Raw genomic sequence first — 18,360 nt, 5'->3', positions numbered from 1 at the left:
GCATTCTTTGATGAGTGGAAAGTTGAAAAGGACAGCATTTATTTGAATCAGAAATCTTTTGTAACATTATAAATGCCTTTACTGTCACTTTTGATCAATTTAATGCATCTTTGCTGAATTTAAAAAACATATACATTTCTTTCAAATAACAAAAGAAAAATCTTACTAAACCCAAACTTTATAATATAATATATAACACTTTCAGATTTATTAAACACAAATGTAAAGGTCGTAACTCTTAACAATGGTTTGTTCATTATTTTCAGATGCTGTGCGGTTTTAGCAACAAAAAAAAAAGTCACAATCTTAGCAGGCCTCGACTGCTGATTGATTTGAAAAGTACATTGTCAGAAGAGTCAGTACTGATATGAAGCAAATGAAAAACTTTTTAATTATCATTATATAACTAATTCATATTAATTAGCCATTTGGCATTTAACAATGATTTTCTAGAGGTGAAAATAATGTTCCTGTAAAAATGGTTCGTGTTTGAAAAAAAGAAGTGTGTTCATCTGAAGTGTGTGAGAATCTCAAAATAAAAAGCAGCTGAAGTAATGAGCTGTGGAACATTGCAGTACACATGGGGATGATATTTTAGCATACAACATAAGTGAGGCAGATCACAAACTGAGTAAAGCTGATGGGAGAGCTAAAATATGTCACCACCGTAAATCCTGGATTACAGTTAATACATGGTTCTTTTTCAAGAGAGACATGCCACACATTTCCAACATTTCACTCTACTCAGTCTGTGTTTATGAAAGTCAAAGGATGGTCTGGTTTAAGTGGAGCCAGCTTTGCTCTGCATTGTACAGCCACTAGACAATAACACATCCAATGAAGGCTCTGACCCGAATAGCTGTTTTGGAATGCTGCTTTTGTAAATCAAATATTTGCCAAACGTTTTTTACTCATTCACTATCCAGAGATTTTCTGTTTTGCTTACCTACATTATTACACAATAAACCAGAATATGATTGACAAGTCAGTAGCCATTCCCTATGTGCTCAAATCAACTTGATTTTATGGCATTATCTGCTGTTCGTGCAGAGTTAAATGGTTAAAATAAATCTTTTTATTATGCAATAGTGGTGGATTTCCAAAAGATTGTGTGTACGAAGATATCCACCTTTTTTTGTAACAGGGAAGTAAGATATTTTCTTTGAATGTGAAATACCTCTGATTCATCAGCACTTGTATGGGTAAATAACTAGGTGACAAATTAAGTGCAATAAATGGTAAAACTATTTGCTCAACAAACCATAGTGTTTATGACTATGATAATACAATATAATAATATGATTTTAAAATACCAGTTTGTAACTGGAAGCGATTGTCAAGTTCAAGTTAAATATTAAATTGAAGGTAAGAAGCCTGCTCTTATATTAATTCTTAACTTAATTTTTTTTCACCATATTGGAGAATTAAATTTATCCCAGCCCAAAACAAAACTAAAATTATTATTTTAAAGTATTTGATTTCTTTAATTTACTTTACTTTACTTTACGTTACGTTACTTTGTGCCGGCAGATGGCGACAACTTTGTACGTCAGAAACACATCAGGAGTACAGAAGAACATGTTCCGGAAATATTAACCGATTTGAAATATCTGCTGATGAATAAACTTATGGAGGAGTGAGGTTTTGTATGTATTTATGCATTTATTAAATAAGTGAACAGTTATTCAGCATGGACATATCCTCTGATGAAGCTGATGACTGGTTTATAGAATCTCTAAACACGTGAGTTGCATTTGATCGCCTGTAATAGCGGTTGTGTTTTAACACTTATTGTATTGCCTAACCTAGACAGCATTATCTTGAGCACCAGGGACGTGTTTCATTACCCAGTTAATCTGCGTCCTTTTTGATTTCAGATATAAAGATCTGCATGTATTTCAACTCGAGCATCCGACAAAAGTAATAGAGTGGACGGGTGAAAAAAGTAAATCTTCTCTGAATTTCCGAAAATTTTGAATCATTAAAGTAGAAAATCTTTTAAATTCTAAAGGCTGTTTTCATTCTGTATTCCAGGTATTTGTGTTGCAGGATACACTGGAGCAAGAAGTTAAATCTTAGAGTTACTTCTGCCTCTTAAATTATATGCAGGAGAAAACCAGGTGTATAAAGGAATTAGTAGCATATGTATTTTGAATGTGCAATTCATTTAATTAACTGCTTATTGGTCACTACTTTAGGGTCTTTGTGCAGAAAGAGACTTCAAAGGACAGCATGGTGGCTTTTCAGAGGAACCTATTGAGAGTTTGATACATATCCCTGGAACAAGGTAAAAACTAGATCTTGATATGTTCAGAAGTGAAATCTCATCTGCTTGATAATATTAATGCCTTTTCTATTGTAACTGTCTATTTCAGTCTATTTACTGGCAAAATACTGCTTTAGTTTGATTTGACACGATGCCAACAACAGCAAGATATTGAGAAATATTCAATTCTTCTCAGTTTTAAAAGTTTAGAGGCCTATTTATTTTGCCATCTGTATGATGATATGATTATTTGCTATACGGTTCTTTACAGATGTGCGGTGACTACTGGAAGTTCTAGTTCAGCGTTGCAGATTTGGGATATTGGAGGCGATGATAATGGTAGGATTCATGTCTGTGTACATTACAAATGAAATTAACAATGAGAAATTAAACTAATTATCTACATGCATTTGTTGAATCCTGTATAATTGTCTTCTAAATAGAAAATCATTATAATTTTTAAATTATTTTAAATAATCGGACATATTTTTGAATTCATGGAGCATTTTGCAAAGTCTTAACATTTCATGTAGCATCTTACCTGTTTTTGCAACACAGATGTTATAAAAAGGACTGGAGTCATAAACCTCAAGAGCACATCAGCAAAAGGCATTAAAATAGCGCCAGGATTGACAGACGAACCAGCAGTCCTTCATGGTTCTTGTATAAGTGAAGTTCAGCTGACAGAGATAGCAACAGGACGGGTTCTGTATACAGTAGGTAATATCAAAACTTATTTATTTTTTAAGTGCTTTATTAGTACAGCTCATTTCATATTACTTATTTATTGTTTTACAGCGAAAAAGTCCTCCGATTCAGTGAGTGGCTTACAGTTTGTGAATGCTTGTGTATTTCTCATTTGTGCGAGTAATGGCACTTTGCTCATGGGTGACACAAGAGATCCCTCGACTTGTCATTATCCTCTGCAAGACAGTAAGAGTGGTTTGCACTGGTCATTTGGGTTGAGGAGTGACAGCTCTCAGTCCGAACCTTCCTGTTGTACTGTAGCCAGACTCTCGTCCTCTGGTCACATGCTGCTGTCTGATCTAAGAGATTTGCAGAGTCCATTTTGTCAAACGAAACTAAATGTCCAACATAGCACATCAAAGAATGACTTTCTGAATGTTTCTTGGGCCCCTGTTCTCAACAGATGTCTTTCTGTGTCGGGTAAGTAAATAATGCTTCCATTTTTCCTGTCTCAAATAAAGAACAAACCCTTTAGTTTTGTAAGATTGTTAGATACAAAATGTCATGTTCATCTTCCTTAATGGGAAGACCTCTGGTTACCAATGACCTGACAATTTTTTTTTTCTTGAATTTGGAAGGGTTTGATGGAACAGTGCACATCTACAACACATTGGATTGGAGTACAGAGGGACAGAGCCCTCAGCCAGTTTTTTCACACCGTGGTCATGAAATGTCACATGAAGCAAAATACAGCAGTTCCACGCCTGTGGTTACCACCTATTCTTGGCATCAATCACGACCAAAAACTCTTCTCTCAGCAGCTACGGATGGATCTCTACATGTATGGGACTGGGTGGATAAAATCATTGACAGATGATGTTGATGTTCATTAGATAATTAATAGTCAAAACTATTGTGTAATGATACAAGGAAATCAAATTTGCATAATAGTTTGCAGTCAGAGTACAATGTTTGTGAACTCTGAGTAATATTAAACAATTGAAAAATAATTTTGACAGTGATCTTTAGCAAACTATTATTACACAGCTCTCTGGAATACTTAATTCTGATTGGTCAGTCGCTGCTTTCAGCAGTGTGATATTTAAACTCAAATCGGAATTTCATGCCCATGTATATGAATTTATGGTGAGTAGCCATGTAATAATCATCATAAAATTTAATATAGTAGCATAACACCATTTCTACACTGGACGCAGACAGCGTGATGATGAGACAAAAGCAAAGAGAGCACATTATTATCACTGATGCGGGATGGTGACAAATCCATGTTATATTTCTGACGTAGGCCTTCTCCAGGACAAAGGACTTCCGATAACAGGACAAACAGTGTATTCTGTTTAATTAGATTCCAGTTTCTGTATTTAAAAAAAGTGGTAACAATTTACTTAAAGCCTGTATGTATAATGCATTATAGAAGATGTTTTAATGCATTAATTATGCCTTGTAGTGCACCTTAATTTATTGTGCAATCTCATGAATAACACTTACCAGTTCACTGTTACACAATGCATTTTAAATTCTGTTATAATTATTTATGACAAGATAATGTATTACATAATTATAATGAATTATACCCTTTAATAACCCTTTATAATGCATTACACATAAAGACTTTTAAGTGTTACCAAAAAAGTTTCAGTCAGATAATGTAATTATTTTATGTGTATGTAACGTTATGAAATTACCAATAAAAAATGCTAAACTAATTAAAGTATTTTTACCGTTTCCTACATATTGAATAATTCATGTGTATAGAATATAGTTTTTAAAAAGCAATATTTCAGAATTATTGGCATGTACTTCTAGTAAGGAAAGCATATTACTTGGTTGGTAACAATCAGCAATTTTCATTAGTAAAAAAAAAGTTTTTGCAGTATGAACTTGAACATTGCTATGGAGAATCCACAGCGTCGTTGATTTTGAAGAACTTGAAGGCTATCTCATCAATTTCTGTTTTCTCTCCACATTCCATGAGAAAGGCAATGTACTCACTTTTTTACACTCAGCCAGATCTGAGTATCCACTTGGACCATCATTGGTTTTGGGAAACATTTTCCATAGATTTGGATCCAATGGTGAATTATTCATATAGATTACGAGATTCTTTCTCTCTTTTTGATCGGATGTACCCTGATCAGGGTAATGAATTTTCAGCACACTACCTTGGCAACCCTTACCGGTTTCTATCAGCTTTTGAATAGTTGAAGGTTTGTCAAATGCTTGTCCATGCTGCTGCTTGAGCTTCGACTCTGTGGCCAGATGTACTTCGAGCATTGTAGTACAGTACTGCTACCACTGTCATCTATGATCTCAGCCATCACTGTAGAATGTGAATGCACGTGATGTGAGCTGAACATTTGTGGATTTAAAGTATGCATATGCTGGGATAATCAGTCTTCCACCCTTCATTTGAACACCACGTCCTGGTCCAACAGCAAAGGTGGCCCAGTTTTTCTCCTTCTCAACGATTACACGTTCTGTCAAGTCTTCAGTTTGGCTCCAGGTTGCACCGGTGTCCTGACTGGTTATGTAACAAAGTCGTGCCTGGTTCTTTTTTGTCTTTATTTTTATCGTCTTCAGAGACCCCAATGGGAACACAAGTGAAAAAGAGAAAGAGGGTCTTGGATTCTCTCTCATAGACCGGACATGGATTCATGCTGCGGTGGTTTTGTAGAGAAGCTTTAGTGAGCTCCTCATGTCTACTGTCCCACTGAAATAAAAATCATGACAGTGTTCATGCCTTTTATAAACTAGACTGGTAAAGAATCTATGAAGTGGAGTAGTTGTTAAGAAAACTGTCAGTTATGAATAATAATTTATGATTTTGGTTAAACATGTCTAGTACCTGAACTATATTCTTGTCATCCTCCCACAATCCTCTTCTCATCACAAACACTTCTGCATGTGTCATCTGGTGTATTCCGTTTTTTCAGCGAAGGCGAGGTATTAGCGTTGATGTTATAGATGAGAGCTGGAATTCTGTGTCACCTGTCATTTGCAACATCTAGGCCAACAAAACCAACCTAAACAACAACACCTACTTGGCCAATAACACCAACATTGAAATTGTTCCTGTTTGAATATTGTTGTTTTTATGCCTGTAAGCTCAGTTGAAGGTGTGTTGTTATCCATTGTTAAATGTAAGACCTACAAATAGAATAAACGGTATAAGTTGATAATGAGACAAACTATCATATTATACTGTATTTAATTATACTATAATTATTATAAAATACATAAAAAGAAAAAAAAATGATTAAAGTGTTTTTTCTACCTTTTTTTGTCTAATGGTTACAAAATGTTTAAAAATGTGAGAATAAAAATACTCAAAGAGGTTGCAGACCAGACAAGACACGTTACGTCTTCACAGGCAGGACAAACTACAAACAGGACAGGCACTCATGCCTGTTTTGTCTTTGAGAGGAATTGAATTGCTTTTTGAAGATGTATTACGCTTTTTTCTTTTTTACATTCTAGCCTTATAGATAGAATAAATAGAAGTATAAGTAACAGTATCCCCATATACACACTTCAGCCACATTTCAAAATGTATGAAAGACACTGCTTTAGATTCCAATTATTGAAACAAATGAAGTGGAATTTGCCAGCAAATGATTTGAGATAAACACATTTCATTACACCAAATACACAAAATAATGTTATTTTTAGCAGCATCATATGACCCCTTTAAAATGATCTCTATGCCTGTTTGCCATTTTGCAATTTTAGTCAGTTACCAACTACATTTTTTCAAAAAGGGATTTTTAGAGGATGAATGAAGTCAGTTCCTCTAAATTTCACACAGGTGCAGTTCATCACATTAACTTTTTTGTTATCTGCTTCTTCTCTTTTGTAGAACAATATGGGAGACTGGGGCTGGTTGTCACATGAGGAAGTTGTCACAAGGACTATATCTCAGTAATTAATTATTTTCCAGGTTACAAAAAAAGCTTGTTTTCTCTGTCAGTAACTTTATTTTTAAATTCAAAGAAATATATCATCATATTTCTGCTAATAGTGTTTATGTACAAAGTCGTGCACGACAAGGTCATGCACCAGTGGTCTGAAAGGAGCCTGCCAAAGACATATTAATCACAGGAAATGGGATCATGTACAGCAGGGAGTGTCTCTGCAGTTTTCCATCGTCAGTCTGAACATGTGTACAGTTTCTGTAGTTTCTCTTTCTCTCTTCCCACTCTTTATTCTACTTTCCTTTTCTTCTTTATTATTATTATTATATTACAATTATTTTTTTTTTATCTCTGACAACATCCCTTGTCTTCTAACAGTTTTCAAATTTTTTTGTTGTAGATTACAGTTATGGCCGTGGCAGTGAATGTGATTATGACAGTAATAGTAACAACAACAATAAGCATTGACGGTACATTGTACTTAGTATATATTCAAATTACATTTAAAACATCCTGTTTTTTCTCTACATTCTGCACAACTGCTGAGAATTTTTTTTATTTCCCTCCGCTCCCTAAACAGCAATAGTAATCATAATAGTAACAGTAACCAACAGCAATAGAACATGTTAACACTCTAGTTACATTTAATCATCTATGCAGCATAGGAGGCATGGTGTTGTGTTGGCAGTGGACTTAAATGCAAAAAGAAGAGAACCCGTTATATGTGATTTTGATTATCTAAAGTTTAAAAATGAGGAAACACCATGTTCATGTTACACATTTGAATGTTTACTGCCACAAATGCATCAAAAGCAGATACATTTAGCATTAATCAGAAATAAAAAGGAATGTATGAATTAAATTGTCTGTTATATGCATTTAATGTGTAATAGTTAGATCTTTTCAAGAACTATATATAATATATACCTTCTAAATTGCTGATAATGACTGACTATTATGCTAATCACAATGAGTCTGTCTGGTGCCATACTGTACATATCCCAGTTTCCAAATCAGTATTTACAAAAGCAGTTTTCAGCGGGAAAATTTTTTTTATAGATTTGTCGCGATAGATGCATTCATTTACAGGTACTAAAGGAAAATGAACACTTTCATAGCTTTTTCTCAGGGAGTTCGAACAGCACAAAGGCTATTTCTTCATTCTCATGTTCTGTCCAACACTCCATGAGACAAGCAAAGCATCCAGGCTCATACTCTACCAGATCTGAGTACGCACTGGGACCATGATGCAATATCAATAAAGGTTCATCTGGCCACCCTAAGGAATCCAGTGGGGTTTAATTCAAGTAGAGACCAAGATCTACTCTATTTTTTGGATTGGAGGGATACGAATAGAGCAACCATGTCTTTGTTGGATTACTCTGTTCTAGAAAACTCAACACACTCCCTAGGCATCCGTTTCCGGTCTCTATCAGCTTGTTTGGGGATAAAACTGTGCCAAAATCCTCTCCAGAGTTGTAGCTTAGAGCCTCCGATCTGTAGCCAAGCCGGGTTCGGGCATTGCAGTACAGAGTACTCTTACCTTCCTCGTCAATGATCTCAGCCATCTGACACTCACACGACTCAACATCCATTTGGTTTCCCACCTTCCATGTGATTCGTTGATCATCACTGCAGAATGCTAAAGCAAAAGACGTGAAACAGCAAAACGATAAGCAGCAGCGTGATGTGCAGTCAGGTTTGCCTGTGTAACGATAAACATATGCTGGGATAATCAGTCTTCTGCTCTTCATTTGAACACCGTGTCCTGGTCAAACAGCAAATGGGCCCACTCTTTCATCTGCTCACCGATTACATCTGCTGTCAAGTCTAAGACTCGAGTGGGAACACAGACAAAAAACAGAAAGAGGGTCTTGGATTCTCTCTCATAGACCGGACATGGATTCATGCTGCAGTGGTTTGGTAGACAAGCTGAAGAGAGCAGCTGATGACCACTGACCCACTGAAATAAAAAGCATCATGACTGTGTTCATGCCAGGCTATGTAAGTTAAGAAAACTCAGGAATAATATTTCAGTTTTTTTTTGGACCTCAACGTCTTGAGTCTTGGCATCCTTCAATGTTCCTCTTCGCATCACAAGCACTTCTGCGTTTGTGTCACTTAATGTTTTTCTCTTTTCAGCCAAGGCAAGGAAGGTTTGGTCGTCATTGAGATTGACGAGAGCTGGAATTCTGTATGACACCTGATTTTTACAACAGCAACACCAGGTTTGAGGCTTTTATATAAAAAAATGATCAAAAAAAATTATACAAAAATGATCAAAACCTTGCCAAAAAGCACAATACTGCTAGAATCAAAAGAGTCAAGGGGCACGCCTGCAGAGTGCACACATAGGACAAAGTACAAGAATCACTTGGTCTCACGTCCAAAACAAGACAATGAGTATAATCACTGTACAGACAGAAGTTACATAAGAAAGTTTCGCACTTCAACCTGCAAATTTATTGACGCTGTATGAAAATAAAAACATCAGTGTTAACAATTTGGGACAAATACATTGTAATTTATTAGAAAAACTGTTAGTGGCACTCTGAATTGTGTGCAGCATCAGAAGTCTGGCCAACCCCCTTTATTCAGAGGTAGCGCTACAAATAAACAGTTTTTGTAAGTCCTGACACAATGTTGTATTTTATTTTTAAGGTGACACTGACATCACAAGAACACAACATATTATTCTTAAAAAATAATAAATTACATTTAGATTTTTTTTTGTCCTTGTCAAAAATTCTCTCCATAAGAAGCAATACTCACAGCAATGATTTTTTTTGCAGCAGCAGCAGCAACACAGCAGGTTCGTCACCACCTCTCAAGCCTCTCATCAGGTCTAACCAAAACATACTGAGCATCCCTTATTTATAATAACCTATATCAACACAGGAAATTTCTGAAACTAAGTTAAACATTTACTAAGTTAAAGAGCAGGATGATAAGCAGGGTGAAAAACATTCTTTATCTGTTTCATTTATTGTAGTCCGTAAGTAAAAGTCTGCAAGTAAAAGAGAGCATAAAGTATTTTTTCTTTATGTGTGTGAATTAAATGTTAAATAATGTTAAATCGTTAAATACCAAAAATGTTTGCATATTTGTATTCTGTAGGGTGAAAAAAATGTGTGCACTGTTTTAAGTTATATTTTTGTTTTAAAATACATATTTAATTGAGTTTGAGAGATTTAATGTTTAACAAAATCCGCATATTTCCACCATACATCAAAGAGTTATCCTGGGATGTAATGGGGAAAAACACGTTTAATACACATAAAACCAGTTATACTGTGAATATACAGAATATTTTATTAAACATGCAACTTTATTAAATAGGTTAAAACATACATTTTATAATATTTTAAGAAGAAAAAAACTGTCCCCAATATTTATTTATTTTTTGCATATTTTAATCTAAATTTTGATAAATATAATCTTATTAATGTGCTAATTTGTCTGGGTGGTGTTACTGTCTCCACTGTAGGGAAAAAGTGGCAACACAGACATAAGTAGCACCAGTGTTATAAGCGTAAGCACCAATATTTTATTAAAATTAATTAAAATGTCCTTAAGCTTCCATTTTATGAACATTATGCAAATTATACAAATGCATTTCTTACATGTTCTCTTATGCATTATAATTATTTTGCATTAGTTCTCCTGTTTGACACAATCTTGAAGGGCTGTGTTGGATAAAAATATGCTTTACGTGCTTTTTTTTATTGTGTTTATATAACTGTTATTTATTATATTCCAATTAGATTGCTTAATCTGGCAAAAGTCCTGTGATTTTCCAAGTTACTGCTGATTTGAACTGCAAGTAGATACAGACAGATCCATTATGTTTACTGGACTGGGCCACTGACAGATGCTATCACTAATATTTTATCACTAAGTGCAAAAGGAGTTGAGGACTGTGCAATGAGCTTGTGATGGTGACATTTGGAGTATCTGGAATAATTAGAGAAAAATTATTTAATGATTTATGAGCCATGTTACGTGCATGAATTATAAACACTGGGATAACTTTATCTCTTACGTCAAAAATGAATTATGGTCTCTATCCCTAATGTTACACAGCCCTGCGCAAATGTTTAAAAACACATCTTATCTTTACTGAGCACTCAAATAATACTGAAAAGAAGTGAAAATGGTGTGATACAGCAGAATGTGCAACAAGATACTGATTGCCTATAGTTATCTTTTTTCTAAAATGATTTCAAGAGGTAATGTAACATTAGAGAAACTTATCTGAAATAAAACTACAGCTTGCACATTTTACTGCTGCAAAGAACCAAAGAACCCACACTGTATCAAGTTGTGAGTTTCCACTGGGGCCCTTATGGATGCTCAGCTGTGACAAGATACCAACCAGGGACATGACACTGCATTTCCTTTTTATTTCACAAGTTTGTTCATATAATCTTTGAGTATGATGAGGGTAAACAGGCATATGCTGTCCATGAAAGAGGGTTTGACATGCAACTCAAGGACTACTTCAAATAAGTTTATAAAAAATAAAAAATAAATAAAGCACGGTTGGAGAAAGAGCGGTAATGAAAGTGAGGAAAGCAGCTGTTATCAATTTTTGCAAAAGAAAAAAAAAACTGAAATCTACAATAAAAATGGAAAAATGGCACAGAACTGCTTTGCATAAAGCACATTTTTGGCTAGACGGTAATACATCAGGAAGTATTTTGATCAAAAGTTTGGAGCAGTGGTGAAGCGTGTGGGCATGGGCCCACCCACTGAGAAGTAGGTAATTTTCCAAATGGATGTAAATTATTCAACAAAAATATTACTATTTTTTTCACTATAGCTTTATAAAAAAGTTTTCATGGTCAATTGGAGGCAGTTTCTTAATTTTCCCTCTTCCTATAGGTGTATACCATAGTCTACGCTTGTCAACATGATGATTCGTCAATTTCTGTTAGTCCCACCCACCATGTTATGTTTACGACATAAGGACATAACAGTAAAATGCGCAGGTTTGTGGAGTTGAATTTGAAAATGGTGAAACTAACATCAATCAGATCAATTTATTAAAAAAAATAAATATTGAATATCGCAATTGAAAATAAGTCTTTTAGCAATGAATCCGGACCATCTACAAATGAAACCAGACCACCTGTGGGTGAGTAATTTATAAATCAGAAACTTATGTGCCAAGCATGTTGGAAGCATCATATTAGCATTGGTATAGTGTTTGATCCGCTAAACATATGCATCCTGTGAAAAGAAACACACAAACGTTGTGCTAGATTCTGTTCTCCACAGCAAACTGCATATTGGCAGCTGCACTCATTTCTACGGTCCTCAATGTTTAATCTCTTTTCAACGCGAACTGACAGAAGCACTTGATTATGAGATCATATGTAGCCCAGTTGTCTCAGACTAAGACAAGACAGTTGACCCTGAGAGGTCAAGTAAATATCTACAGCGGATCTAAAATATTCATAATTAATTATAACTAGTTATGATTAATTATTCATATTTCCCATGAGCTGATTCGTTACAGTATGGCTCCAGGTTTTGCCAGTGTCCTTACTGGTTACATAACATAGTCGCCCCTGGCTCTTGTTTGTGCATATTTGTTCATATTCAGAGACTCGAGTGGGAACACAGACAAAAAACAGAAAGAGGGTCTTGGATTCTCTCTCATAGACCGGACATGGATTCATGCTGCAGTGGTTTGGTAGACAAGCTGAATGCTAAAAAGAACATTATTTTGTGTATTTGGTGTAATGAAATGTGTTTATGCGGTTTAAAAAAAAGCTTTGAATGGTAGTGTATGATCTTCATATTTTGATGATTTAAATATGCTTAATATCAATTTTGTGAGTACTTGTCCATTATTTTTAGCAGTAAATTAATAATTTGCCAAACGAAAAGAAAATGTTGACTTTTGCAGTCTCATTTAGCAACCCTGGCCTAAATGACGTCACTGAGTTTAAAAAGGACAAAGGCTATCCCGTCAACCTCATTTATCTCTCCACATTCCAGAAGACAGGCAAAGTGTTTTCCATCTCCACAGTGAGCCAGATCGGAGTATCCACTTGGACCATCGTAGATGATCAATTTACGGTCCTCCCATCCTGAGGCATCCCACGGCGATTTATTCAAGTAGACGGCAAGGCACATTCTCTTGCTTGGATTGGTTGGATGGCAATAGAGTAGCCATGTTTTTTCAGTTGCTCGATCAGGGGCAAAACTCAACACACTTCCTTGGCAGCCATGTCCTGTCTCTGTCAGCTTACGTGCAGATGAAGGCTTGTCAAAAGCATCTCCATTACTCTCACTTAGAGCCTCGACTCTGTGGCCGGATATACTTCGAGCATTGCAGTAAAGTTTACTGTTACCTTTGTCATCAATGATCTCAGCCATTTGACACTCATTAGACTCACCATCCACACGTTTTCCTAAATGCCAAGTACTTCCTTTATCATCACTGTAGAATGTGAATGCACGCGATGTGGGTTCACAGTTGAGAGAGTGGCAAGGATACACATATGCTGGGATAATCAGTCTTCCGCTCTTCATTTGAACACCATGTCCTGGTCCGACAGCAAAGGTGGCCCAGTCCTTCTCCTGCTCACCGATCACATCTGCTGTCAGGTCTGTCATATCACTCCAGGTTTTGCCAGTGTCATGACTGGTTATGTAACAAAGTCGTGCCTGATTCTTATTCTTGTGTATTTGTTTGTGTTCAGAGACCCCAACAGGAACAGTGATAAAAAACAGAAAGAGGGTCTTGGATTCTCTCTCATAGACTGGACATGGATTCATGCTGCGGCGGTTTGGTTGACAAGCCGAAGTGAGCAACTCATGACTATTATCCCACTGAAAACAAAAAAGAAAAATAAGGCGAAAAAAAGGCTTAATATTAAAAATGAAAATTTGCTAAATGTGCTTACACACAGGCCATCCAAGATGTAGATGAGTTTGTTTCTTCATCAGAAAAGCATTACATCAGTTGCTTACCAAACAGATCCCCTGCAGTGAATGGGTGCCGTCAGAATGAGTCCAAACAGCTGATAAAAACGTCACAGTAACCCACAAGTAATCAACACTCCTGTCAATCAATTAATGTCTTGTGTAGTATAAAAAGTAAATTACAAAAACAGTTCTAAATGAATATGTCTGTGGACTCTGAGAGGACAACAGGGGATGGATTTTTTTTTACAAACACAACTTTTTGCTTTACAAGATGTGTGGATTACTTGTGGGTATTTTTGTGTTTTTTAATAGCTGTTCGGACTCTCAATCTGATGGCACCCATTCACTGCAAAGGATCCATTTGATGAGGAAGTGATGTAATGCTAAAGGATTCCAAATCTGTTTTGATGAAGAAACAAACTCATCTACATCTCACATGGCCTGAGCCAGGTAAATAAATGTATCACTTTTTTTATTTTTGGGTGAACTATTCCTTTAAAACTTAAGTTCCAGAGAACTGTTTAACATTGTACAATAATGTACCAAGACTCACCTCAACTTCACTATCCTTACATATTCCTTTTCTCATCACAAGGACATCTGCATCCGTGTCATCTGCAGTTTTCCGCTTTTCAGCAAAGGCAAGAAACGTTTGATTGTCACTGATATAGATGAGAGCTGGAATTCTGTATGTCACCTGCATTTTATCAGATTTCTGAGGCTCCTGTTTGAATAATGTTGTTACTGGAAAGGGTCTTGATTTGCTTCCTGGATGAGTTTTGTCCATTGTTAAATTTAAATCCTGAAAATATAATAAGCAGATTTATATTATTAGCTAAAAAAAAAAGTCACAAGGCAAGATTAAGCAATATAAACTAAGTCAAGTGGTGATGTCTTAAAGAGGATTTAAGTTACTTATAAAGGAAAGATTATTTTTTGTTGTACCCTGTCCTTCCTTCTTTTGTCTATATTCTCTCAGTTTTCACAATAAGAATACCGAATTGCGCAATGTGTGCGTTTGTTGGAGTTGGAGAGTGTGTGGAGAGAAATTACAAGCATAGTTCCAATGCAAACCACAACACGAAGCACATGCACAACAGATTATACAAGTAAATGATAACATGCGAGCGAAAGTGACGGTTCGATGGCTGCCGCTTTGTTAACTTTTAGCAAAACTTGAGCTGTTCGTGTTGTTTTGTTAGAGACTACCTGTAGCTGCCTCTTAAAGCGTTATTTACTTTACATTAAATAGAGTACGTGCTTTACATCAGCCTGAACGTGCGACGCAAGTTTATACTTACAAAAGTGTTATTTTCTGCTCCAAAAGTGAAAGTGCGCTGCAGGCTACTTAACCACTGGCCTCCACCACAAAGTAAGCACACGCGGACTCTTGTTTTGCTGCGACAGCAAGAGTAATCGGCCAGATGTAACACCTGTTTTTAGTTAACGTTACAGCTTATGGGTCAGTCCACGAAATAGCTGCTTTTTTATTTTTAAATGAATGTCTATAAGGTTTGAAACACCAATTTGTTCGCTCAAGGTGTTTATTAAAATGCTATTTCTGCAAATATCCAGTTTTTAAATGATTTGTTTACTTTTCAAAGTTGTTCGGCATTGCTGGGAACGCCCACAAAAACGTCATAACCGTTTATGCCGTGGGGGAAAACAAACCATTCGAATTAACGCGCGGAGACCTTGTTTACCCTTTGTGATGATTTCGATTGATTTTTGCTTGGTGCAATGCAGAAAAGTAGCTGTGTGGCGTTCTGTACCTCTACTAAGTTAAAAAAAACTGATCTGAAGATGTATATGACTAATAAACAGACGGACTACCGGAGGTAGCACTGAGCAGATAGCATAGATAGGCTACACTACTTACCCTGCAATGATCTGTCATTCGCCGCGTCCCGTCCCCCCTGCACCGCAACCCATTTCTGATGGGGCTTACAGTAACCCTCCTTCGCATCACAATCAAATAGATCTCACTCCCTGATATTTTGTGATGTCATAATCTATAAAAACATTTATTTTAAATATATATATTAATTTATTATTAAAAATAATAATAAATGTATTATTATTACATATAGTAATTGTATTACTATAGTAAAAGTATAGGAGGCTAACCATGTTTTTTTTTGTGGCGTTTTTATTACCAATTGTAGCCTATAACCACAGTTTTACTACAAATACCATTAAACTAAGGTTAGTGTAGCTAAACATGTTGTTTTTACCATGGTTTAACTATAGTAACCAATAACCATGTTTTTTGGTATTTTATATACATATTTTCATGTTATCTTTTTATTTTACGGCATGTATTTGTGAAAATGATTAGGCAGCCGCAGCACACACCACATAGAATAACGCTGCGCATTTCAAGGCACTTCACTCAGTGGACCTGTTAATGTTACCTGTTTTGTTAATGTTAAAAATCTTTTTAATATACCAACAAGACAGTACGACAGGCTTTTACTCACGTCTTTACCACTTTATTAAAATTAAGCAAACCAAAACGACAAATGTTTACTTTCACAAGCCGTCTCGTATAGGCAAGCTGTCTCTTGCTCAATTAGGTAACAAAAAATGTCGGGAAACGACACCTCTGGCCATTCCGTTGGGTCGTTTGTCCAGCCACAGATACCGTATGGACAGTCCGAACCAATACGGCTCAGTTTTTATACGTATGTTGCTCTGTCGAGAGGCAGAAAGATTTTATGTAGGCCATTCTGAGTCAACACCATGCTTTTCCAATGAGGGGGAAAGGACTGTGTTCCCCCACAGCTATGACGCGACACCGATCAAGTCTATGGCTACAGGGCTGACAATTTAAGATCGCCCCCTACTGACAAACAAAATATAGGATAAAGTGATAAAAAGAGTTCAAATCCTGAAATTATGCTGAATTATGAACAAGATGGGAAACAATTTAAAATAATTTCAATATTATATCCACAAGGATCTTGTCAATATATGTAATAAAAATACTAATATATACATATACAGTATACATCTTTATCAGTGAAAATACTTCATTAATTCTGTCCACTATGACCTTGTCATGAAAAGGCCAAAAGGCACATTTAATAATAAAAAATATAGTATTATTTGGCTGCCGATTATATCCATGCAACACAATCAGTCAATTTTGATTAAAAGCATGACCAGATTAAACTTAATCATACCATAAATTTTAACACTAGTCTTTATCAGTGCAATATTGATGGTGTCCTCTTGAACTACTTCAAATGAAAACATCACAATTTGTTAAAACTAGACTGTTCCAGTTAATCTGTGGTAATTACAGATGCAACACAGCTATTTACAATAAAATGACAAAAATAGTGTCAAACACTATACTAAAGATAATACATGTACAAATGTCGAGCTAAAGTAACCTTTGCACCCCGAGCCAGTAGAAGGTAATAGAGATAAATATCTTAAAATATTAAAATATTTTAAAAATTGCAAAAATTTTTACAGTGAAACTAAATGAATCAAAATAAAAAGTCTACACAGTCCAACATAAAAATTAAGCAGCCTATATGACATACAAATACATGACAAACAAATGAGTAGTGACCATCATACAGTCCTATAACAAAGGTCAACAAGCAAATACAAGGTAAAGCATACCTTACATGTATCAAGCCAGGACCAGCACAGTCATGATTAGGGATGCAACGATTATAGATTTTGTTGGTACGATTATTGTCTGAGGAATAATCACGATTTCACGATTATTATGCATTTATTCATTTCACAAAATTATTTTATAAATTCACATGGACACTTTAGATAATGAAGTGTTATTTATTGCTGCCTTTAGAAACAGAAATAACACAGTAACCAATAATACAGCACAAAATAATAATAATAATAAAGACAAACAAATGTCTATCTCTCCAATTGGAATTAAAAAGGTGACCTCTGCTATAAACATCCATGTCAGTATTTCCCTTTTGAAAATAACTAATGAAAATAGATCACAAAAGTATTTAGTGTTTTCAGTTTGTACATTCTTTACATCTCTTTTGGAACTGAGGCAGAAAACTTGAAACATGGTGAAAAAAAAAATCTTGTTGATTTTCGACTTATGCATAATACTATAAAAGGGATCATATATAACAATGTTAATAAGTATTATTAATATAGGAATATTAACTTTATTTATCCCACAGGGGAAACTATTAATGATGAGGGGAATAAACTGAACTATTGTAATCAACTGTCATCCATACATATTCATTTTAATAATTTTTATAATAATTCATATGATTTTTACATGTGGCCTGAGAAAATCATGTCTATTATTTTGGTTTGTGAGATCGGAGATTGCGCTATGCACACATGCAAACATTCAGGAGGACACAAACTTGTTGTGAACCCTGCCCCTTGACTTTTATTAATAAAATAACAGATACTGAATTGCTACATATTCATCAGCAAGGAGAGGGTAAAATCACTGTTTAAGTAACTCGCGTTTGTAGAGAGACGCGCTGACGCAGGTTCACACACACACACACACTTCTTTCT

General features: G+C 35.4%; 1 protein-coding gene and 3 pseudogenes across 2 annotated transcripts; 1 reads left to right on the top strand and 3 right to left on the bottom strand.

Moving 5' to 3' along the window:
• The first annotated feature begins 1,540 nt into the window (after window positions 1-1,540).
• On the top strand, window positions 1,541-3,995 carry LOC107706461 (WD repeat-containing protein 73-like; annotated as a pseudogene).
• A 1,289-nt stretch (window positions 3,996-5,284) lies between these two features.
• Window positions 5,285-6,035, bottom strand: LOC107706428 (sialidase-3-like; annotated as a pseudogene).
• A 1,962-nt stretch (window positions 6,036-7,997) lies between these two features.
• LOC107706427 (sialidase-4-like) lies at window positions 7,998-11,851 on the bottom strand (annotated as a pseudogene).
• A 781-nt stretch (window positions 11,852-12,632) lies between these two features.
• Window positions 12,633-15,511, bottom strand: LOC107706529 (sialidase-4-like). Of its 2 annotated transcripts, none has more exons than XM_016510271.1 (3): window positions 15,126-15,511; window positions 14,378-14,626; window positions 12,633-13,728 (listed from the first exon to the last, which is right to left on the bottom strand). In XM_016510271.1, the coding sequence occupies exons 2-3, from the start codon at window positions 14,609-14,611 to the stop codon at window positions 12,820-12,822; spliced, it is 1,143 nt and encodes a 380-aa protein (XP_016365757.1). In that variant the 5' UTR covers window positions 14,612-14,626; window positions 15,126-15,511; the 3' UTR covers window positions 12,633-12,819. The 2 variants fall into 2 exon arrangements, with proteins under 2 accessions (XP_016365757.1, XP_016365758.1); XM_016510272.1 differs by lacking the exon at window positions 15,126-15,511 and adding an exon at window positions 14,770-14,774.
• Between the last annotated feature and the right edge of the window lie 2,849 nt (window positions 15,512-18,360).

The sequence above is a fragment of the Sinocyclocheilus rhinocerous genome, unplaced genomic scaffold, assembly GCF_001515625.1.
Source record: "Sinocyclocheilus rhinocerous isolate Xijiao unplaced genomic scaffold, SAMN03320098_v1.1 scaffold1405, whole genome shotgun sequence".
In the NCBI taxonomy this organism is placed as follows: Eukaryota; Metazoa; Chordata; class Actinopteri; order Cypriniformes; family Cyprinidae; genus Sinocyclocheilus; species Sinocyclocheilus rhinocerous.
The sequence above is the reverse complement of the archived record's forward strand: the minus strand, read 5'-3'. Positions and strand labels throughout refer to the sequence as shown.